Genomic DNA, 23,669 nt, shown 5'->3' with positions numbered 1-23,669 from the left:
CCCTCCGCCCCTCCGTGCCCGCCGTCCCCGCGGGGACCGCTCCCCTGGCCGGCCGGAGTGGAGCCGAAGGGCCCGTGTGCGCCCCGTGAGCCCCGGGGCCGATGGGGAAGGCCGCGGCGTGCGCTGGGCCCGGGGCCCGGCTGGCGGGGGCTGTCCCGTGAGGGCAGTGCCGAGCTCGGGCTGTTCCCGCTCGGTGCGGCCCTGGTGCCAGCACCGGGGTTCGGACGTGTGCCGGCTCTCGCTCGCCGGTATCGGACCGCAGCTCTGTGTGTTAGCTTGCCGTGCTTGCGCTGCTGCGCGATAGGAACGGGCCAGTGTGCGTGATCATCTCTAGCAGAGAGAGTGCCTGCCTGTGAGACTGGAACCGCCTCCAGTCCCCTTCCAGCAGCGTCCCAGGCCCTCTGCACCAACGCTCCCGCACAAAAACGGGGCTCCAAAGAGACGGCTCCTGCCTCTTGGCCCTGTTGTTGCACAAGGATGACAGAGTAAAGGGAGCTCAAATTCCTTGGGGACAAAAATGTATTTCTGGCTCCAAAGCGGAAACAGATGAATCCTTTTATCAGGAGTTTTTCAGAATTTGTTTCCCCTGTGTGGAAAAGTTCGTCCAGATCTTTAAAGGTTTGGCAGAGTAACAAGGAAGGAAAGTTTTTCAATGGAGCCAGTTTAGGCTTACTTATCACTGGTATGACTGCCCTGGGAGTCCCTGCCACTCTTTTGCTCCTGAAAAGGGATTATCAGGGTTTTTTTGGTTGTACAGTACTAGTGGACTTTACTAGTTCAGTTTTATGTAGTGTTTCCAAGATTTTGGAATAAGCATTTCAAAATAAGCATGTTCTGTTTTTCCTGTGGTGGAAGGGCAAGGAATAATTATGTTTTGCTGAATTTATCTAGGAGGGAGAGATTTCTCATATGGAGAAGGTATTTTTTTTCTCTTACAATTTCTTTCAGTCTTTCTGGCTTTCTATAGCTTTTGCAGTGGGCAGTGCAGCTATTTCTGTGTGCATCCATTCCTTGCCTTTCAAAGCAAACTTTAGGGCAAAGACAGTGCTTTAATGTGAATGAGGAAACATGAGAGATGAAAATCAGTTGTATTTAAGCTTATCCTGCTTTAAGTCTTCCTTCCCTTCCCCTCCCCCTTCTATCCTCGTTGCTTTACTGGTTTACTGTTTCACTGGGATGGTGGGTGGCACTTTGTTTTAGGTAGCACAGAGGAACCCCCCAGACTCCCTAAATCTCATCTCAGGAACTGAGTGCAGGGCTAGAAGTGTCTTACCAGATATGCTTGCTCCCCCAGGTGTCCAGAAGTGGCCCTCGGAGTCTTGGATTTTTTTTTACTCGAGAGTTGTTTTGTGATGGAGGCGGTGTTGAAGTCTCCCTGTGATGAACAGCACCCTCAGCAGGCTGAAGACTTCCACGGGAATCTGGAGCAGAGGAAGCCTTCAGGTATGTGCTGAAACAGGGACTGTGAACATTACATTTTGTTGCTGACAGGCTGCTTCATCACTTAGGGAAATTTCAGTATTGTTTATAAGCCTGTCTCTATATAATCCTTTTGTATAAAGAATTAATGAAATGTAAACATTTGAAGTGGCTTTTGATTTTTAAGGTTATTCCTGCTGTTTGTGTGTTACAAAACTTCAGCAACATTAGTTTTGCTAAACCTACTATTAATATATTACAGAACATGTTAGTATAAGAGGATACCAGAATAAAAAAAGCCAGCCCTTGAGAATAAAACTGACCAGACAAGTGCACAAACCCAGTATTTTGCCCAGATTGATGCTGAACACTGCTGGTATTGCTTTGCAAATATGAGAAGAAATCCCTTTAAAACCTGAAATATTAGCTGGCTAATATTATTGGTACCATTACCCTGATGGCACAGTGACTGTGTGCTCTCTGTACCCAGCTGAGGATTCAGGCCCCCAGAACAGAGCAAGTGATGTTTACACTGCTGTCCTTCAACAAGGACACTCGCTGACTTGTTCCAGCACTTCTCTCTTTCACCCAAACCAGCCCTGCTGAGCTCCTAAATGCTGTCAGTGCCTTGGGTGGGCACTGCAGCCTCTGCTACCCTGCTTGAAGTGGTCTGACAGCTTTAACTTTCTCCAGGGAGGAATCTCAATTCAGTGTTGGACAAAATGGGGTATCTGGCAGGTTCTATAGCAGTTGTTGAGTTAGTTCTCCATGGTTGTTAGTATATACCTTAGGATTTTTTCATTCTTGAAATATTTCCCAAAATGTCTTAAAACAATTTGAGGAAGACAAGAGAACAACTTAAAGGGGGAAAAAAACCAGAATGTAAATAGATAGTGAAGTGAAGAAGCAGGTGTCACTTCTTAGAAGCATTTTTAGTATGTTAGTTTTTATAAAATCTTGAAATAAAAAAAAAATTGAAAGTTAACTAGGACTTTAATTACTAGCTGATTTATTGGTCTTTTAGAAGGAAGAAAGTGGTTTTTAGGCAGTTTTTGTTGTTGTTTAAAGTAAGCTACATAGAAGGCTAGGGATGCATGCTAATCCATTCTAGCATATCTATGATTTTTTAAAAAAATGTCTTATTGCTTCTGATTTACTGCCCTGGGGAAACACAATCCATTTTTACATATAGACTACATTACAATATATCTGTTTATGCTAAATTTAATTTGTTATTTATTTTTAGAATGAAAAATGTATACACATTTGATTGACTTTTCAAATACCAGTTTGTGCTTAGTTCTGTATACTGAGATATTCTTTAGCCCTGCTTCACAGAAATTAGTCACAGCCTCTACTCAATTGATAGCTTCAAAAGAAGTGAATTCTTATGTGGGATATAGAAAAGGTTTGAACAACAAGGATTTGTAGACTGAATGTAAAATGACATGATTTTTATGAAATAATCCAGTACAGCATCCTTGTCATGCCATCTAGTGATTGCAGCATGAAGTGCAGCAGCTGAAATGCACAGCAAAGAGATGGGCTTTGGTGCCAGCTATTTTAAGTAACATTGGGAAAGATTGCATTACCAATCTTAAAAATATCTAAAAAATACTGCTTTTTCTGCATTTGTGATTTGCATCTGATGGACTTGCACCTCTGCTTACAGAAATTATTGTTAAAGATTTGCCTTTTGTCAAATTGCTGTTGCAAATCCCACGTAAACATTTAGTGATGAGCTGTAGGTGTCCTACAAACCAGGCAGCTTTTGCCCTCTCAGAATCTGCTATATGTCACATAAGTAAAAAAAATTGTTTAAAGGCTGCAGCTTAGAAAGGAGTCTGATGAAGAACAATATCAAGTATCCACATGGTAGTGTCAAGAGGATAGGATATCTTTGTGCTGTTCTTTCCTCTGTGTATGTGAATCCACAATCCTATGAAATGTAATTTGTGATCTCCAAAATAGATCAGATATTGAATCAAGTTCCATAAAATTTCTAACTTATTTTCCCCATTCTTCCCACAGCAGGAGTAAAAAAAGATATTGAAAAACTTTATGAAGCAGTGCCACAGCTTGTAAATGTGTTCAAAATAAAGGAAAAAATCGGGGAAGGTAAATGTTTCATTTTATCTTGCTTGGAGTTAAGATTTCTTTTGGCATTTCTGACTTAAAAAGTATAAATCTAAGATCCCAAATGGTCTCTGTAGGAATTCTTTCTGAGCACATAGGTGTATTAATTAGGAACACTTTCAAGCTATTTTCTTGAAAATCTGGTATATTAAAGCCTTTAAAAAAACAGCATTCCAATTTTGGTAATTAAAAACTTTTTAGGTAGATTCAAGTAAATAGTCTTAAAAATCCATTCGTTCTTCTCCCTTACATGAGAAATCTACTTATGTGTAGCTGTGTTTTTGACATGCTTAATTTTGACATGCTTAATCCTTAGGTTAGCTTTGTTTCCACTAAAATCTCTTGGGCAGAAGTGGATAAGGAAACTGAAAGATTGGAACTGCTTTACTTAAAAAATGAACAATTTTTATATTTTTGAAGACATACAGTATCAAATTTTAGAATGCTTGTGTTCACCTTGCCTTCACCAAAACAGTATTGCAAATACCTTAAATTAGTGTCAGTCATTACTATGATACATATAATAGATCCAGGTACTTCTCAGTGCGGGATTTCAGCACTTCTTTATGTCTAAGATGCCTAAGAGTTTTTATTTCAAAAACCACCAAGCTACTTAAAAACCCCCAGCTCCATTCCCCACAGGAATGTAAAATTAAAAAAAAAATACTTTTACCTATCACAAAAGATTGTGTAATTAAACAAAATTTCTGGTTACGAATAATGCTATGATTTTACTCTTGGAAACAAACAATGTTTTTTAAAAATACCATTTGCAGTACAACAGCATTATGAGAAAACAAGCTAACTTAAGATTCCACTGTGGAATCACTTTCATTTTAGTAGTTCTCACCACCAAAAATAATGTCTTAAGTTAAATTTGGTAACCCTTGTTGCTGCAATCAATTCTGTTGGAAGTATGGGTCTCCAGGTTGTTTGGAATTTTTTTTATGCTGGCATGAAATATTTAGGTTTTGCTGGCATTTTGATGTATGCTTGCACTCAGACTGTTGAACCAGTATGATGCAAACACATTACTTTCGATTCTTTATTCATATGGAAGAACACTTCAACTTGTATGTTCAGATCTCTCAGATCATTAGGATAAATTAACCTCCTAAGAGTCTTATTAGGATATCCTTAAAATTAAATGGCTGGGTAAGCTTATCATAGAGGCTGAATACTCCCTTTCTCAAGCAAGGGATCTCACATTGGATGTGGTAAAATGCTCTGGGCAGATAAACAGTGCAGTGAGACATCATGTGGGAAGCCTTACTTTATAGATAAAGTACAGAATTAAGGAAAATGTAGCAATTTCAGAAGTGCTTTGAATAGCACTGGCAGTGCTTTCCAGATTAGCATTATATAGTCCTCTTACATTGTAGGGAGAGGAGGTAGATGTCAGATGAAAGTAAGCTACCTAAACAAGAAAGCAAATCAAAGATAGGAAATTTACATTCAAAGAGCACTGTGTCCCAGGCAAGTTAGACAGTGTTATATTTGCATTTTTACTGACATAAAAAACTTGTATACAAGATCAGTATATTCAGTAGTAGAAAAAAGGAACTGGATTTTTCTCTCCTAGAATCTGCTTTTGATGTAGTATCAAGTGTACTGCAGGATTGTGAACAGTCAGATCATTTCTGTAAACATCTGCATTGACCTAATTAAAAATTTTGAAGACTGTGTTTTTCTCCTTTGTTTACAGGTACTTTTAGTTCTGTTTACTTGGCCACAGCACAGCTACAAACAGGATATGAGGAAAAAATGGCTCTAAAACACTTGATTCCAACCAGCCACCCTCTGCGAATAGCTGCTGAACTTCAGTGCCTCACAGTGGCAGGGTACATAAACTAAAAAATTATGATTTTCATAACAGCTGAACGTTGTCTCACTGTTCTGTATTTAAGTTTTGGCACTTCTCTTGATTTGTATTTAAACACACACAAATATATTCTTTTTCTTGAGAGCAAATAACAAAAGGAGTGTCTTACCTGTAATGGATGCCCTTTGCTGCTGGTCTCAGTTTCGAGGGGTGCTCTATTTACCAGCTGAGAAATTCCATTATATATCTTTGTGGTAACAAAGTCCCAGTTCTGAAATGCTTGGAAAAAAGAATCACTTCATTAGAAATGTGATTTTAGGAATGGATATTAGTTGGTGGAGGGTGCTGAATAGCACTTTCTTAAAGTAGTAGGATCATTAAACTTTGGGCCTATATTAATTGCAGTGGTAACTACAAACTACAGCCCCACAGATAATCTGTAGAGTTCTATTCCAAACTGGAGAATAGAGCATAAAATGGAGCATAGCTGTGAGCAGCAAGAGCACAAGACTGCTGTCAAAATATAAATTAGGATTAAAAGAAAGCTTGACTGAAGTTTTTGTTTTGAAAAAATAAAGAAAAATAAATATCCATCCTCTGTTCTTTGTTCAGTAATACTGCTTTTCTTCTAGGGGACAAGATAATGTTATGGGAGTTAAATACTGCTTTAGGAAAAACGATCACGTTGTTATTGTTATGCCATATCTGGAGCACGAGTCCTTCTTGGTGAGTCTCAGACTTGTGATACATAGTAAAACATTTAATTAAAAGCAGATGCATAATTATTCTATAATTCTATAAATTACAGTATACAAATATTCTTTCAGGACATTTTGAATTCCCTTTCCTTTGAAGAAGTGAGGGAATACATGTTTAATCTGTTTAAAGCGCTGAGGCGCATCCATCACTTCGGCATTGTTCACCGTGATGTCAAGCCCAGCAACTTCCTCTACAACAGGCAGCTGAAAAAGTGAGTCTGGCCATGCTGTGATCTCATCTGGGGATGTGTGCCTTGGCAGAACAAAGTCAATTACGTTTTTAAGCTTCTTTCCTTCCAGCTCCATAACATGTGCTTAAATAATAAAGCTGAAAACGTGGGGTTTTATTTGTAAAATTTTTCTTTCACTGTTAAGGGACTTGAAAAGGGAAGGATTTTTTTTACTGAAGGTAGTATCTGCTTCATAGAGTGACAAAGACCTGATAAAATGGAGATTTTATTACTGAGTAAAACTACTACATTTTCAAATAAGAATGAGAAGAATAAAATGTGGGGTTTTTTTTTAAATAAGAAAGTCAGTTGTAACTCGTTGTACAAAGAATGATCCTTGTACATTTTTAATAGTGGATAGAGTAAAACTAATACAGGTAAGATAGCTGGCTATGGGCTGTTTTCACCTTACCTTGAATTAATGTTTATAACTAGTAGAGTTGGCTCTTTTGCCTGGAGGTTACAAAATTTAGATTGTAAAAAGTGAGGTACTGCTTCTTTGTGAAGAGCTGAAGTAGACAGAGTGCTACAGTGCTAGCAGTCCTATAGCTGTATTTGTTAGCATAGTGCTTGCAAAGTCAAGACACTGAGTATTGGAGTGTGTCCAAAACAAAGCACTGTAGCAGGATGCACATCCCCAATGTGGAAGTGATAGGAAACAGCCTCAAGTTGCATCAGGGAAGGTTTAGATTAAATATTAGAAAAAAGTTTATCAAGCATTGGAATGGGCTGTGCAGGGAAGTGGTTGAGTCACCATCTCTGGAGGAATTTAAAAGACCTGTAGATCCAGCACTTAAGGACATGCCTTTGTGGGACTTGTCAGAGCAGGGTTAACAGTTGGACTTGATTTTAAAGGTCTTTTCCAGCCTAAATGTTTCTGTGATTCTATGCAGTGAAAGTTTGTAGGGGAGATTTGATTGCATTTTGCCAAACCACAAGCTTAAAAGTTTGAGAAATACTGTTTTGGATTTTTTAATCTGTCAAAACGAACATGTACTGTCATTTTGCTCTTCCTGCATTTCTTTGAGCTTTAATCTCTACTTTGTGTTTAGAGGCGTGGAGTTGAGTTTGAGACCTGGGGACAGATGGATTGTCTCTGTACTGGTTGTAGCAAAAATAATCCTTTTAGAGACAGATCTGAAGTGTGAACTAATGTAGCCTTACCTGTTTGAAGACTAAAGTAAATTCCAGTAGTATTTGCCAGAACTCTGTCAAAACTTTAGGCACTGTTGGTCTGGTTTGTCTTCACTGCTGCCTTTGTCCTGCGCCTGTGGGAATCCTGCACGAGTTGAGTCACTTGTACATGACTGCTGGCTGAAGGTTCAGGGCTGTAGGATTAGAAAAACTTCAGAAAGGAGTTGCTGAAAATATTTTTTTTAACACCTTTGGAGGAAGGATGCACTTGATAAGATTTTGGGACAAGAAACAATGAACAGTGGTGTGGGGTGAAAACATTGAGGAGATAGGTAAGATGGGTCAGTAGGAGGAGAAGGCAGAAAATAGGACTGTGATGCTGGCAAGAGTACAGATAAGCAACACTGAATGAAGTGTGAAAGAAAGATAAATAAGTAATGAATAGTAAATTGAATGACTAATAGATACTTTGTGACTCCTGATTCTGAATTTGTCTTTTCAGGTATGCCTTGGTAGATTTTGGCTTGGCACAAGGAACCCCTGATACGAAAATTGAGCTTCTTAAAACTGGCAACTCTGAAGACCAGCAGGGAAGTTGCTTGCAAATGAATCCCATTGTAACCTTGGAAAATGGGGTTTCTGTCAGTGTCACAGCACCCAAACAGATAGCTCAACAGTCAGCCTCAAAAGCAGCTGACAGAAGGTCCAGCTCACTTTCAAAAGTACAGATGAAACAAGGAAGAGGAGGAAAGGTTCTCCATCTCTTTCCTTAATGCTGTTGTCTATGTTTAATGTGTTCCTTCATCCAACAGGGGGAGATGCAGTACTTGCACAGAAGCTGAGCCTGCACAGCAGCACGGTGTTCATATCTAAGGAGCCACTTGTACATAACTATTGGCTTCATCATTATCTGTTAGATGTAATACAGGGCTGAAGGCTGTATAAACCCTAACATGAGTTACTATTTAGACAGCCTTAAATCCTTTTTTAGATACATGGATGGGGAAACTCCTCCCCAAGCCAATAATCATTCACCTATGTTTAGTTACTAGTTGCATAACAAGTGCAATACAGACTACACTTGGATTGTCTTGGGGCACTTCAGAGGTGTGATTGGTTTTGTAAACATGTTTGCTGTTCTGTCTAGACCATGCTTCTTCATCCACAGTAACCTGATGCCTGAAAATTACTTCAATGCAGCTGGTTTAGTTCTGTGACACTCCACACGTTTTTTGAACTGTCAGTACCCAGATGCCTGTTAAACAGGATCCTGACTGTCCTTTTTGCTGGTCTGTAGGAGGACTCTGTGCACCATTCTGTCCAGCGCTCTGTCTTCGGAGAGAGGAATTTCAATGTCTACAGCTCCACATACCAGGAGAACTCAAGCACAAAAGTAAGAAGTATTGACTCATCAGTAGGATCAATCTGCTGCATATTTGAAAAAGTATAGAACTGGTTGTTCTGTAAGACAGAGCACTGCTCCAGAATGCTGTGGAACTAAAAGGTTTTGAGCAGACTATTAAACGTGTCTTTCCTGAAAGGCTCAAACAACTTTTCATTTCTGTTTGAGTCCCTTTTGAAGCTTCTAAACAAGGAGTTCTGTAGCTGTCTCCCTAGCTGATCTTGTTTGGATGCTAAGTTAATCTTTTTTCTTATACATCTATCTGTACAGCTAATCACAGAATCACAAAATAAAGTGAGTTGGAAGGGACCCATAAGGATCATCGAGTCCAACTCCTGGCCCTGCACAGGACACCCCCAGAGTCCCACCCTGTGCCTGAGAGCATTGTCCAAACACTTCTGGAGCTCTGGCAGGCTGCTGCTGTGACCCCTGCCCTGGGGAGCCTGCTCCTGAGCAAAACTACTTCCTACTTACCTTGGGAAATTTAAAAAAAAAATATATATTTTGCAGTTGAAGCTGAGGATAAAACTTATAACTATTTTTTTTTTTGTAATTAGTATTTAATACGACAAGGGGCAAACCCCAACTAATTCGAGGGTTTGGTTTATGGTATTTTATTGTAGAACTACAGTTAATGTCAGTGTGTTGATGTGTCATTTCATATTCTTTTTTTCTTATTCTCATATTGAGAAAAAATCTTGAAACACTATAATAACTTGAAAAATATTTGTCTTGTAGCTTCAGAATATCTAATATATATTGTTTTTTTTATAAACACTGAAAATGTCTTCTGCAGGGGAGGAAGTCAGGCTATCTAGAAAGTTCCAGCGTCTGTTTTATACCAGTAGTTTTTACCAGTAGTTTTACTGTTTTTTTACCAGTAGTTTGGTACTGTTAGAGAGATTTGCTGTCTGTTCTAAAATTCTTCATGTTCACCAGCACCTGTTAAGTTAGTATTTTAGGACCTGTCCTATCTATATGTAAAAGGAAACTTCTTAAATATCTATGTCACCTTCTCTAAAATATCTCCATTGCAGCTCATAAAACAGTCAAAGGTGATAGATGTTTCATCTAGGAAGCTGGTAACAAAGAAGAAGATTATTTCTACCAGAACTGTGAGCAGTGGGGCAGCCAGGAAAGCTGCCAGTGCTTGCCCTTTAAACCTGCCCTGTGACTGTTATGCAACAGACAGAGTCTGCAGTGTTTGCCTTTCAAGGTAATTTGCTTTGATAATGTTGTAAAATTGTCTACTCTGCTGTCAAGCAAAGTCAGAAACTTAGATTTACTGGACTGCTGATTTAGTACGTGAAATATAGTATTTGATCTCTGCAGCCCTTAAAACACTGAGTATGCTCTTTTTAAACAAAAATAGTTGATGGAATTTGTGGATTAGTTCACTGCTGTCTGCAGCTAGAAAGATTCCCTGGTAATTATTTTCTTGCTGTTGTGCTTATTTATTCACCTACATGTGTTGTAGAAAATCCCTTGAGTTAATTACAACGCTTAGAAAAGTGTTCTAAATCCTGTCATTTAGTAGTTATCTAATAGGCCTGAATTATAGCAACAGTCAGAAATCATGAAATGTAGAATAAAAAGGAAGCATGATTGTTTTGCATTTGTTCATCTAAAAAACTAAGAGGATCACAGAATGGTTTGAGTTGGAAGGAGGAACCTTGAAGGTCATCTTTTTCTAAGTCCTCTGCCATGGGCAGGGGCAGCTCCCACTGGAGCAGGCAGCTCCCAGCCGCATCCTACCCGGCCTTGAGCCCTGCCAGGGATGGGCACCCAGCTGCTCTGGGCAGCCTGCTCCAGTGCCTCATGCTGGGGAATCTCAGCAGCTGAGTTCAGCTCCATCCCTCTGCAGGTCTTTTGGTTATGATCTACTGTTGTCTTTTATCACACATGATCTTTTAAATAATGATAACCTTGGACCTTTTAGTTAATCTAACAAAAAATAAATTCCTGGCAACACTCAGAAGAACCCTTAGGTTGCTCTGTACTAACACAAAGTCATAGCATCCACATTCAAGAATCTCATATGGTTTTTGCCTTGGGTTAATTAGCCTCAGCTTCAAAGTTTCCCATGAAAACAAGCCTTTAACAAAAATGGCACTTCTTTTAGATGAATTTAAGAAAAGGTCATTGTGAATTAAGTATGCAATAAGTATTTCTCTGGTATTATCTTATGTTAGATAATACAATTAAAATATAATAGATAATTATTATAGGCTATATAGGTGTATCTTAGGATTTCATGCTAGATAAGATGCTTGAAACCTCTGTAAAACTTGAATAAAGCACAGTTAGGTTGTTTATACATCTTAGACAAGTATATTCTAAAAATTATGGTAAGTATTATTAGATTTAGAACTTACCAACTTTTACATTCTAAATATATTTGTCTCTTATTGCAAGGCGTCAGCAAGTGGCTCCCAGGGCAGGAACACCTGGATTCAGAGCACCAGAAGTATTAACAAAGTGCCCCACTCAGACCACAGGTACTGCCCAACAGACTCAAACAAATGGCTTTCTTCACTTGTTCATCCTTCTCATTTATGCATATTTTGTTGTCTTTTTTAAGGGAGGATTTTTTAACTTGTGAAATTCATTTTTCATCCCTTGTAATGCTTTTCAAGTCTTTCCTGATTTTAATTAAAAGTTTATTATTCAGAGGAAGAACAATTCAGGAATATTTTTCCTGAATTTGAAACTTGAATATCTTTATTAATTTGAGAGGTAGTGGCATGCACAGGAGTTTAATGCAATATATTTTAAAAGAAAAAAGATTTTTTTTGAAGTTTCTTGGCCTATTTGTTCAAGAAAAATCTTGAATAAATCTTGGGGAGAGGGAACATTGTTTAGCCTTTTTTAGGCAAGATGTAACTTATGCTGCCATTGCAGGCATAATTAATGTTGTAATTGCAAATGTGTTCTAGAAAGCATTATTTAATGACTTTTTATAATAGTTTTACTTTTTGCTAGTGGTTTAAGTAGATGGTGTATAATTGTCATAATGTTTTTGAACTTAAATTTTCATTTCTCTGTGTTAAAATTTCGTGAATAAGATTCAGTGGTTTGGGTAAATATTGGGGCAGGGCAGAGGGATGGTTAATGCATTACCTGGTGCAAGCAAGGTGGGAGAGGTTGTGCCTACCTGCAGGATGGAGTACCAATAGAAGCAAAGTTACCCATTAAATATTTGCTGTGTGGCCAGGAGTTCTAACTTACAAAAAAATACAAATATCTCCAGAAACTCCATTTAAGATATAAGGGTTTAGCCATTTTTTTCTGAATAGCTTTTGAGAAAGCTGTCAGTTTTCAGTAAAGTATGTAAGCACACTCAAAATAGAATTATCAATATATTTGATCAGCTTATGCCTAGGTAGCTTACTGCTGTTTGAAACAGCATCTGTGCTGTGAGTATGACTGGGAGTTCAAAGGTATGGCAGCTTGTTTGGAGTTCTTGTGCCTGTGCTGTAACAGCCAGCTTTATGGGCTAGCAGCCATCCAGAAATCTAGGACAAGTTTAGACAATCTCTGAGCCTGTCTAGACAGAAGTGAGGCAGAAAGAAGACGTACCTAGGAAATGTTGGACTCTTGCTGGTGTTAAGCACACTCTCAGATGGTTCTCTGTTCTCTAGGGTAATGAGATTACAAAAAGGAGGGGCAAATCTAGATACCCTTGGGTGTGGCACAGACATCCCTCGACTGAGTCAGTAGTGCTAAGCTCCTGCAGTACATCAATAAAGCCCTTGACTTAAACTGGGTACACTAATTCTAATTTTTATGATACCATGTTTTATTTGAACTAGCAAGGATTACTGTCCACTTTTCATTTGGGGCTGCTGGAGTCACCTTCTTGTACTCCTGCCAGTGTCACTCCTGGTTTTGGCCTCTGTGCTGACACCACGTTACTGGCTGAATCCAGCTGACTCTACCCAGAGCTACTACAGCACATCTGACCCAGGTTCACAGTGCTGGGAGTACAGCCCAAACTTCCAAGCTGAGGCTACACAGGTCCAGTTCCACTTTCCCTTGGTTTGTCCCTTGCTCCCCTTTCCTCACTAGCTGGGTAACACTAGACTAGCATGGGGAGGAATCATGATTTTCATGTCATTCCACAAGATCTTGCACTCTGCTGATGATCACAGCTCTACTACAATTGTGGGGCCAGGATTTACTGCCCACTCAAATGGATAAAGCCTTATAATTTCAGCAAGAGTTACACAATTAAACCTTCTCAAAGGTCAAGACCTTGATTACTCCAGCTTACCCAACCACATCCTCAGGGGGATGCATGGCCCCTCAAACAGATAGTATTACTGTATCACTGTTGGAAAGATGATACTAAAACATTTTACAGGAACTGTGCAGAAGGCTGAAAACCTTTCCACTGTAAATTGTGCCAAATTATTAACTTGGATTTTTTTAAAATAAAAGATATAAAATCTGGTTTTGCAACTAAAGTCAACCCAATACCTTTTTTCCAAATCAAAGTCCTGTGCTGAGTGTTTCTAATTAGAACATCCAAATTAATTACTGCCTATTTTGCTGCTTACTTTTTTCAATAGGACTAGGATAAATATGCCTCTATTTCTCAACTGTTAATTTTTCTCTTTGGAGTTTGAGATCCTTCAGACTCTATCCTTCACTTTCCTTGCCATCTCTTAAAATGTGCACCTTAGTGAGCCAAAAAATCATGGCAGACAGGTATTCTTGTAACTTCCAGCACTGAAGTTTCCATCAGGCTTTGGCCTCTATCCCCAGAGTACTCTCTGTACTCTTCATAACACAATGAAACTGATGAATAACTTTGAACTATTACGGTTTTTAAAGTGCCTATCTTGTCAAGTGAGTTCATATTAGAGAATAATAAATTTCATAATAAGCTCCATTTCTTAATGCTGCCTACCTGTGCCAGCCTCAATCCCCAAAAAATTTTCACAAACATTTTTTATTTGTGACTGTTATATGGGTTTTCTCCATAGAAAGTAAAGTTAAATATTTATCAAACCAGCCATTTCATGTGCCCTGTCTCATCTTCCCAGGTAAAACAACTTCAAACATTGTTTTGGTTCATTTTAAGTTTAGCAAGTTAATGGAATTACTCATATGAAAAATCTCCCTCTGCATTAAAGTAGGAAATTATTCTTCAATCTAATTACAGAAGTTTCCACTATTATCTCTGAAGTATTATCTGTGTGACCAAAGTCAAGAAGTACTTCAGAACATAACTTTTGCTGATAGAAACGTTTCAGATCATAATTTATTTTTAAAGTTGAGGTTTTGTTTGTGATTAATAAATTTGCTTTCCTTTGCAGCAATAGACATGTGGTCTGCAGGAATCATATTCCTTTCTCTACTCAGTGGACGGTATCCATTTTTCAAAGCAAGTGATGATTTAACTGCTTTGGCACAAATCATGACAGTTCGTGGATCCAGAGAAACCATTCAGGCTGCTAGAACTTTTGGTATGCAAACATTCATTTTGGGGGAAGGGGGGAAATGTTACTTAATACTGTGATTACAATCAATTATTTTTTTGTGTAAATAAATATATTTTTAGGTTTGAGAATAATTTTGGAAGTAAATAATGTGTTTTGAAGTGTATATTGAGAGACTTTTAAGACAGTTTTGTGTTTTTCTGTCTTTTACAATGTGTGTATGGGGTACTACTATATGTCATAGTTTTCCCAGCCTGTCTACTGCCTTTCACTAAGTCAGGGCTACTTGAGGTGAAGTATGCCAACGAAATGTTTCCTACTGGCATTTGGTTAGAATTCTTGAGACAGTGTTTCTATTTCTACAAAATTTGGCCTGGAGGCTTAAGTCAATGTGACTTAAAATTTAGATGATGTAAACCTTCCTTTTCCCCCACCTCTTTCCCCAGAAGGCCTAGTAAAACAAGCAAACAAACAAGCTAAAAACCCAATACCCAACAGCTGGCCTGTTTAAAAAAGACAGAATCACCACAAAACACAAAACATCCAAATAACCATTCCCCTAATTGCTTGCAGGCTAAATGCTGCAGCATTGCTACCTGGATGTGTAACTGCCAGCATCAATTTTCATTCTCCATATAGAGGTGTAGAAATCAGGGTATTTAATTGTCTTCAGTTCTGTTTAAATGACAGTGAAATGCAAAAAGTTGGTGTACAGGGTGGCTGACAACCTGTCACTACATAACTTGACATAACCCAGAGCTCTTTGTTCTGAGCAGAACTGAGATGATGACCCCTTCCTTCTGACTCTTAGGGGCTGCTTCTGTAGCAGCAGGGCTGGCGTGGAGACATGGGGGGCTGGATTTGGTTCTTTGATAGATTTGTTTTTCTTTCATGCTGGTTATAATTTGAGACATGAAGTTTCTCAGAAACAAAAGTTACAGTTGCATAGAAAGTATAATAAAATGTGGCTTCCTGTACAACCTTTTTTTCCCTAGGAAAATCAGTTGTGTGTACCCAAGTTGTCCCAACTCAAAACCTACGAACCCTCTGTGAAAAGCTGAGAGGAACAAATAGCAGCTGTAAGGGATCTCAGGGGGAAGGGCCCAGCAGGTCTGAAAACAACACAGCTCTGGCAGCAGAAAAACCCTGTGCTCCTGAGACACTTGGAAAACAAATTCAACATTTACAGAGTCTTCAGGAAGCTGATGGTGCTTTGGAAACGAAGGAAGCTGACATGAAAGGATGGGATCAGGTTCCTGATGAAGCCTATGACCTACTTGATAAGCTACTTGACTTAAACCCTGCAACAAGAATAACTGCAAAAGAGGCTTTGCTGCATCCTTTTTTTAAAGACATAAGGCTCTGAGAAGATAACTTACTTTGTTATTCCTTTCATATGTTTTGTAGAACTGAAATACTAAGGCAGTTTTACCTTGTTGCCTTCAACATTTACACTCACTGAAATAACATCACTGTGCTCTGAACTACTGAAATTTTGTCTTGTACAGTTAGACTCCAAATGTCAGTTTAAGAAATACTTGCAGATGCAAAAGTTACATAAACATCACTAACGTGCTCTTATCCTAGGACACTTCTGAGAGGTTATTGCTGTGCATACCTGTTCTCTAAGAAAGTTAACTTTGATCAAAAACAACAAAGAAAAAGAGTTTCATAAGCTCTGTGCTTAATTCTTGAGATATTCCCTTAAAATTTACAAGTTTGCCTTAAGGTACGACTGAAATAAGAAAGTGTTTGAGACTTTTTTCTGTACTCGCATATCTCTGCTTTGTTCCTGTTTGGTACATGGGGGACTGAAAATGGAACAAAGAGTATTCACTTTGTTCAGACTATTTTCAGAGAACAGTCTTACTTTGGGAGTGTTGCTAGAAGAAAGGCCAGGTGCTGGACATTATATCATCAAAAGAAAAGCATAACTTTTAAAGTACATTTTTGTCCCTGTCTGGTCTTTGCTACTTAGGAAATAGTAATAAATGCAGTTACTAATGTTTCCTCAGTGCCATGGGTCAGTATTCCACAGCTGCTGCCTTCAAGGATATCGAGTGCCAGGCATAGGTTTTATTTCTGTTATAGAAACTGATTTCTTAAAAAATACCTGTTCAATAAATGATTTGGTTTTATAACTTCAGAAGCTTGTCTAGAGATGCTTCTATAAAACTCAGGTAAGGTTTTCCTGTGGGATGTTTCTGTTCAGGGAGTCTTCCACATTGGTTTCCTGCCTAAATTCCTCAGTGATAGAAGCCACTTTGGATAGCTCAGGTGTGTATGGCTCCTCTTATAGCAGACCTATCCTAATTATCAAGGAACTCTTAGCACAGAGTTAGCTGGCTATTTTCTGGTCCTAAGGAGGAAAATCCCACACCTTCAATGTACAAAGTCAGCTACATCACATTCAACAGAAGTTTCTCTAAACCCCTTGATGATTCTGGAGACTGAAACATAATACAGTGTTTTTCCATGTACATTTCTTGAGATGCTGATGGAGTTGCTGTAAGAGGTTCTTTTGATAACTCCTGTAAAAGCCTTCTCATATGAGCTGATGGTTATGATAGTGCAAAGATCCTGACCAGGACTGGGGCTGAAGAGACAAGATTTCATTATTTTCAAAATCTTGAATACATAGAAAATAATGGTAATGTTGCTCTGTTTCTGGCATCAGCTGTAAGGGGAAAAATATTTGCAGATGTCAGAATATTGATTGCAGAAAATCTTGAAACCCTCAAGACCCTGGGGCCCAGGTCTTGTAACTTTTGCTGTTTATATAATTTCAACACAGCACGTCACTGAGAAATTATTTATCTAAAGGAACTGTGGCCAAATTTGGCAAGCAGTGCTGTCTGCCAGTGTCTGCAGATGTATTGTTTCCTCCTACATTCACTCGTGCTGGCTATGGGCTTATGAGAGCACCAGCTGACAACAAGCAAAAATATGTCAGCTATCTCTTGTGAGCTTTCAGGCTTTCCCTGCTAACAGCCTTCAGCAGCTCCTCCCCTCAGACCCACAGCAAGTAACCTCTGCATTCGTTCAAAAGCCAAAAAGGAAAAATCATTGCTAATGGTATTTTTACCAAAACACTAAGGGTAAATGAAACTTGTGAGGAACAGTTCTAAGCTCTGTGTATTCTCTAACAAGCTGGAAAAACACATTCGTATTCCTTTTTCCAGTCAGCTATTTAAAATGTGGAGAATTCTTTTTTCAAGTGGAAGGATGAAGTAAAAAGAAAAGTGTGCTTGAACTAGCATATGCTAAGGAAGTACTTTTTGCCACACTCTACAGAAGAAAGCCAGAAGCAAAATGTTACATGCAATGGGCTCTTACAGGCAAAAAAAAAAAAAAAAACAAACCAAAAACCAAAAAATAAAAACATTAAGGAAAAGAGCAAGAAAACACTACAGCTGAGCAGTGGTTGCCACTGGATTTTCTGCTTCTCTCTGCTGTGTTTCTAAGAATCCCTAAAAACCATAGGTAAGAGCCAAGTCCTAAGATTCCTTTAAAGTTTAAACACATGATTTGAGATATTTATAAACTGAACATGAATCTTGTACCATGAGAGCTGCAATTAGAAAAAATTCTGCACAGAAATTACATTGCTTCAACAAACGTTCACTGGTTGTGAGGTCACAGCTGGGTGAGTGTTAAGTTCTAGATACCATCTATGACAAGGTTAGTAACTAATTGGGCAGAAACCAAAAATGGCAGCAAAAAGCTGCATGGGCTTGGAGAGATGAATAGAAACTGATAGCTAGAATTCTGAGAACAGAATGCTGGGAGCAAATCTAAATACATCTGTGTATTTAGCATAGGGAAGACTAGCTTATTCTCAGTACTAAGCCAGACTAGGTGAGGAAACTGACATGTTTATTATGTTCATCCTAGTTGAAAAGGGTAACAAATGCATATTAATATTTATTTTCCTATCACCTTTCTGGCCATTACTAGTGAGCAAAATACAAAGAACGAAAAAAAAAACTTCAGAGCTTGCCTCATATATTTGTTGGTGATGAAAAGGTATGTTCTGAATGAGGTGATTAAACAGTGCTTGCATTTAGCAGGGGACACCTGAATTTTTCTGCCTCATGAAGGCAGACCACACAAGGCAACTGGAGTAAAAGAAAAAACCTCAACAACCCAGTTTCCTCATTTGCTCAGTTTTACACCACATTTAAAAGCTTGGCTGTGTAGAGAAAATGACTAACCTTTCAAATCACTTAATAGAACAACAGCATTTTAAAGGAAATTAGTACTTTATGGCTTCATGAATTCCAAATCTATACTGAAACTATGCAAGTGGTAGGCTTAGAGCAAGGACAGTTCTCTTGAGACATTACTGAAGCAATGCTCTTCCTGCAGCATAATTGTAAACGTTCTTTGGTTGGGTGTTTCTAATATTTATTTTTTTTTAGAGCACATAGTAAATTATTCTACTAATGTAGCCACAGCATGCTCACTTCAGAATTCTCTTGTAGCTTATCCAGAAAACAGAGCATGTCCCAGGTCAGTGGCAGTACATATGTGGTTCATACCCCTCTGCTGCTGCTGCGTTCCTGGCTGGCCAGTTCAAGGGGTAGTAAATATTTAAACTGGCAGCCTGCACACAGTGGGTGGAAACTGGATAGTCCCTTTGATCATAGGCTTACAAAGGCCAGCATATAGAGTTTTGTTACCCTGGTAACACAAAAATTCTGGTACTGCCGAGCTGAGGGTCCAGTAAATTGGATATTTTGCATCAGCATAACCTAGATAACCAAGGGTTTTTAAATACGCCTCTCAATTCTCCCTCTCCATGACTCAACCCTTTCTACTTTCATGTCCACTGACTGCTAGAATTATCCCTATACAATGGTTTATTGTATCATGTTAAAAACTAACCACTCTATGCATTCCTGAGTATCCCCAGAGTATTGTTTATTCCATTTAAGGAAGGACTGATATCTTCCTGTGCGGATACAGCAGGGAAGAGAGTGGTTTTGTTACATGTTACTTGGTTTCTTGCATAAAGTTCTTCCATAGTTTTCAGAAGAGTCATATTTTAATCTAAAACCTAATTAAACTTCTCTTTCAAAAATTCTAGTGCTTAAAGTGTTTTGCATAAGGTATTATTTTGCTCCATGTCTTTAATATGGCATAAACAAAGTAACTGTAACAAATAATGCATAATTAGTTTTGCTTCTTGATGTGATGAGATAGGGATGTAGCCCAGCAACTGACATTTAAAAAAATCAGGATCTTAGGAGAAAAGGTTAAATGATTGATATAATGAATGCCACAGGTCATGTGTAGCAGCAGGCAGCTCATTGATAAAACCTCTCTTCTACTTCCCATTCCTGTTTTTTCTCACCATCTCCCCCCAAAAACTCTGCTCAGATGCACTCTGTTGCTATAAGGCATTTGGCTTTAATCATCTTTTGCTGTTTTAAGTGTTACTGTGTGTTATGTGAAAAGTACCAATTATTTCCAAGTGCCCTGGGAGTCCTCTTGAGCCCTGCTCCTGTTTTTCTGTCTGTTTACTTGTTCCAAAGAGCTCAGTTTCCTTATCAAAGCCCCCTCCCACTTGAACTTGGTGGTAGAGGTAAGAAATTCTAAATTTCTCTGTAGCATTTCAGTTTTCTTGTCTGTAGTCTTCTCTTATCAGATCAAGGAATGCCAATTTCAAAGAGAACTGCTGAAATGTCTACTGTGTGAGTATACACTTGTCAGGAGGAAAGCACTGAGGGGAGACTGAGTAGTGTGAATCTCAAGAGGACACACAGTGCTACAGCCAGGCTTTTTTCTTGTTCTATAAACAACTCAACATCTTTTTTCTTCACCAGATTTATATTAATCTATAAAATGTTTTCAAACTTTCTTTCAAAACGCTGAGAAGTTACCCACCTCCTGAAGGCCAGCCCACTTTCATGGGCTATGTTAGCTGCTTGTGGGGCTCCTTCCACATCCCAGAAGTGAGGGGATTACAGTGGCTCACTGACTGCAGCAGGGAAAACACAGCATTATAGAGTATCCTGAGCTGCTAAGGACCTACCAGGACCATCAACCCCAACTCCTGACCCTCCCAAGAGTCACACCATGGGCCCAAGAGTGTTGTCCACATGCTTCTTGAACTCAGACATATCGTGGATTTTTTTGTTCTTTTAGTGCATTTAATGGATAATTTAATACTAAACTGTGGTATTTACTATGGACAACTGACCAGGACACAGAGTTGTCCTGCACACAGCTTACAGCCAAGCAGTTATTGCCTGCTGGGATCCTTCATAACTTGGCATATGTTTTCCATTGCAGATCTGCTTACAACTAGTTCTGGAACTCTGTAACTTGAGTCACATTCATTGCAGTTGCTTAATGAAAAAACAGTGTGCAGTTTGAATTTATAGGTATTTACCCCAGCTGTCTTTGTAAAACTGACAGTATTCTGAAATATTCACTTAGAGGCAGCCCGTGCTGGGAGAAGAGGAAGGTCTGTGTTAATTACCTCTCGTTAGCTCAGCTTTTTGTTCACTAAAAATCAATGCTTTTATTAATTTGCTGCATTGTGACTTACACGTGATAAGTCCTCTATCACAACAGCAAAAAGAGGACTGTAAAATCTGTGGTAAGTTACTTTGGACAAGGATACAAATATACTGGACCAACAGTGCTCCAGAACTGCATTCCCTGGCCTTATTTCAGGGCTTAAAATGGAGACTTAATGTTGGGCTTTTCCTTGAAACATTTCATGGAGTTTCATCACCTACGACTTTCACAGAGCGCATCAAACTGATTAATCAAGGCCTACTATTTGTAGCCATTTTGGAACCTAATCAGTGTGATAGGACATTACTGAGCCACTTCAGCTGAACTACTGAGATCCTGCTGTCACACTGCCCTTAGGAATACAAACTGATCCCTGGAGATCAGAGCATCATCTAGACATGCATCACTGCCCATGGCCTCCCAGTAAAATGTGAGGTAAATTAAAATTACCAGCCCAGCTGTTTTTCATGTGGTGACAGACCATAATCACAGTTTGTGACATGGTGTGTAGTTCTTCCAGGTACTAATTATTCAAAAGAGCCATATCATCCTGTTTACAACACACGGGTTTTAACCCTGGAGCATTTGTATATCAGAGCATGAAATGCTGAGACAAGCCACCCTTTAAATTGTAACTACAAGATCTATATGTCAGCTTCAAGTGCCTCAGTACATGCTAAGATTTGGCATGCAAACCTGAAAATTAGATTTACTACAGAATTTTCAAATATTAACGTCACTCATCCCCTATCACTAGCATCAGCCTGAGTGAAATGCTAATTTGAAATGTTCAAAGAAGTCTCAAAATATCCAGGGGAGAAATACATTGCTGCGATTCAGCCAAGTGCATGTAGTCTGGATTAATCCCAGCAGGTCTATTTTCTATCTTCCAGTGCAAAAAGCTCCTTGTGAATTTACTGGAAGTTATGAGGCAGGATTCTGTAAGAACTAGGACTACATTCAATAAGAGATCAAAAGTAAAATTCAGGTAGCACAAGAAATACACCTGCCTCTGCTAGTTTCAGTGTTTGTGGCAGGGGAAACCAATGGTCCCCAAAGCACTGCAGCTGGCACAGTTAAAAAAGCATCACATATGAGCAAGGGAGCTGTGGGTGCAGGAGGAGCTCTGCCCACACAGGCTCTCAGGTGGTGCTTACAGAGGGCAGCTCTCCCAGGGCACCTTTCAGCCCAGCAGGAGACATGATCCTTCACCAGCAGCCTGGTCCAAGCAGTCAGCTCCCCAGCCCAGGAGAACAGGGCAGGGCTGTGCACGGCTGTTCCTTCATGCTTGGCCCCGCAGGGTTTGGGCAGGAGCTGCAGGTGTGGAGGGGCCCTGCTGGGGTGTCCCCCATCCACCTTAACCCTGCTCCCTGCTCAGCAGGGGCCCTCAGCTCCCTCCCTGACACCATCCAGTCCTGCACACAACATGAGCTGCAACCCTCCCTTTCTCTTCCCACTAATCTTTTCCAGTTTATAAAACTGACAAACAGAGGGTAATTGATGGTTTATAAAGATATGCAGCTTATTTATCAGGAGGAATGAAGCTGGATACAGCAGCCCAGGATTTTTTCCTTATCAAAACAGACGAAGGACTGAAAGATAGATGTGACCAGATACCACAATAAATCCCAATTCCCATCAAACAAACTGTAACAAGTCATTAACATCCTCCCACTTGGATGGAGGGAGATCATCCTGTTGGTCAGTTAACAGAAACAGCATTTGTTGTCAAGCCTTATTTCCCTCAGTTCAGAATTAAGTATTTCTAGAAGTAAAAGGTGGTTCCCCTCCCACTCTCTTCCTTTGACTTCTACATTCTTCTTTCCAAAAATGAGTTTGTCACATTTATAATGAGTAATTAAGGGCATCAGACCTAAGCACAACAGGGATCTTCAAGAACTTTACTGAACTCACTGTTCCAAACCCACTTCTGACCAAAGAGTCAGAAGAGGCCTCCAAAGCTGAGTCCCTTTATTTGGGTGGATCAAAGCAGTATTTTCCACTGTCTGGGAGAACAGAGCACAGTTGAAAGGCTTTGACAGACTAGTGCTATTTTCTGGCAGCTTTTCAGATAGAACATCAGTGTCATGGCAAGAATGTCATTTCCCCTGAGCATTTTCAGCCATGGTTGTTCTTGTAGGGTTCTCTTTGAATATGCTATCATTAGAACTAGACTGAAATTAATTCAGAACTTTATAATCAAGTAATATATAGAATATATGTATGCAAAAAGAATAGAATATGTATACAAATATAGAATATATGTATACAAACTATTGCAGGTAATAATTAATATGAATACAGAAAATCTTGAGAAGCAAACAGAGGAAAATACATGAGAGAGAAACATAGAAGAAGAGCAGCAATAAAACAGAATGGGAACAGAATTCAATCCAAAAGGAAGAGCAATTTGTTTTCATAGCTTGGGGGAGTAAAGGAATAAGCCCAGTGCAAATGTTTACAGCCAGAGTCCCTCAGATAATTGCACAAACACTGGTTTGTGCCTCAGCCCACACACTGAGGTTTTACTGAACACACCACCCAGCCAAAAGGGAAATCTCAGCACTACACTTTTTGCAGGCTATTTGTACACTGAGGCAGGTGTGCAGCCAGCACCTCTGCATCCCTTGATGCTCCAGCTGGGGTATTTACATGAACAAGCCACAGCTCTCTCTTAGGCTGGCTGCCTCCTCTGCAGAGCTCACATATGGAGAGAGAGAAAAAGAAGGAAAAACCTGGGGACTCGGATGCCTTTGCTTTGCCCCACCATGTGAAGGCAGGCTGAAGCTAGGGGAC

General features: G+C 39.3%; 1 protein-coding gene across 1 annotated transcript; it reads left to right on the top strand.

The window, feature by feature from the left end:
• Positions 1–1,300: 1,300 nt before the first annotated feature.
• CDC7 (cell division cycle 7) lies at positions 1,301–15,912 on the top strand. The gene is made up of 11 exons (XM_058030358.1): positions 1,301–1,443; positions 3,451–3,537; positions 5,261–5,396; positions 6,010–6,103; positions 6,205–6,347; positions 8,002–8,251; positions 8,797–8,892; positions 9,939–10,117; positions 11,317–11,399; positions 14,223–14,372; positions 15,341–15,912. Exons 1-11 carry the CDS (start codon positions 1,353–1,355, stop codon positions 15,709–15,711), a joined length of 1,680 nt encoding a protein of 559 aa, XP_057886341.1. The 5' UTR covers positions 1,301–1,352; the 3' UTR covers positions 15,712–15,912.
• The last annotated feature ends 7,757 nt before the right edge of the window (positions 15,913–23,669 follow it).

The sequence above is a fragment of the Melospiza georgiana genome, chromosome 9 (genome assembly GCF_028018845.1).
Source record: "Melospiza georgiana isolate bMelGeo1 chromosome 9, bMelGeo1.pri, whole genome shotgun sequence".
In the NCBI taxonomy this organism is placed as follows: Eukaryota; Metazoa; Chordata; class Aves; order Passeriformes; family Passerellidae; genus Melospiza; species Melospiza georgiana.
Note: the sequence above shows the minus strand (reverse complement) of the source record. Positions and strands in the feature narration are given on the sequence as shown.

Coding starts and splice junctions, on each gene's coding strand:
- CDC7 (XM_058030358.1), top strand. CDS start 1,353: ATGGAGGCGGTGTTGAAGTCTCCCTGTGATGAACAGCACCCTCAGCAG. Junction 10,118..11,316: donor TGCAGTGTTTGCCTTTCAAG/GTAATTTGCTTT, acceptor TCTTATTGCAAG/GCGTCAGCAAGTGGCTCCCA. Junction 11,400..14,222: donor GTGCCCCACTCAGACCACAG/GTACTGCCCAAC, acceptor TTTCCTTTGCAG/CAATAGACATGTGGTCTGCA.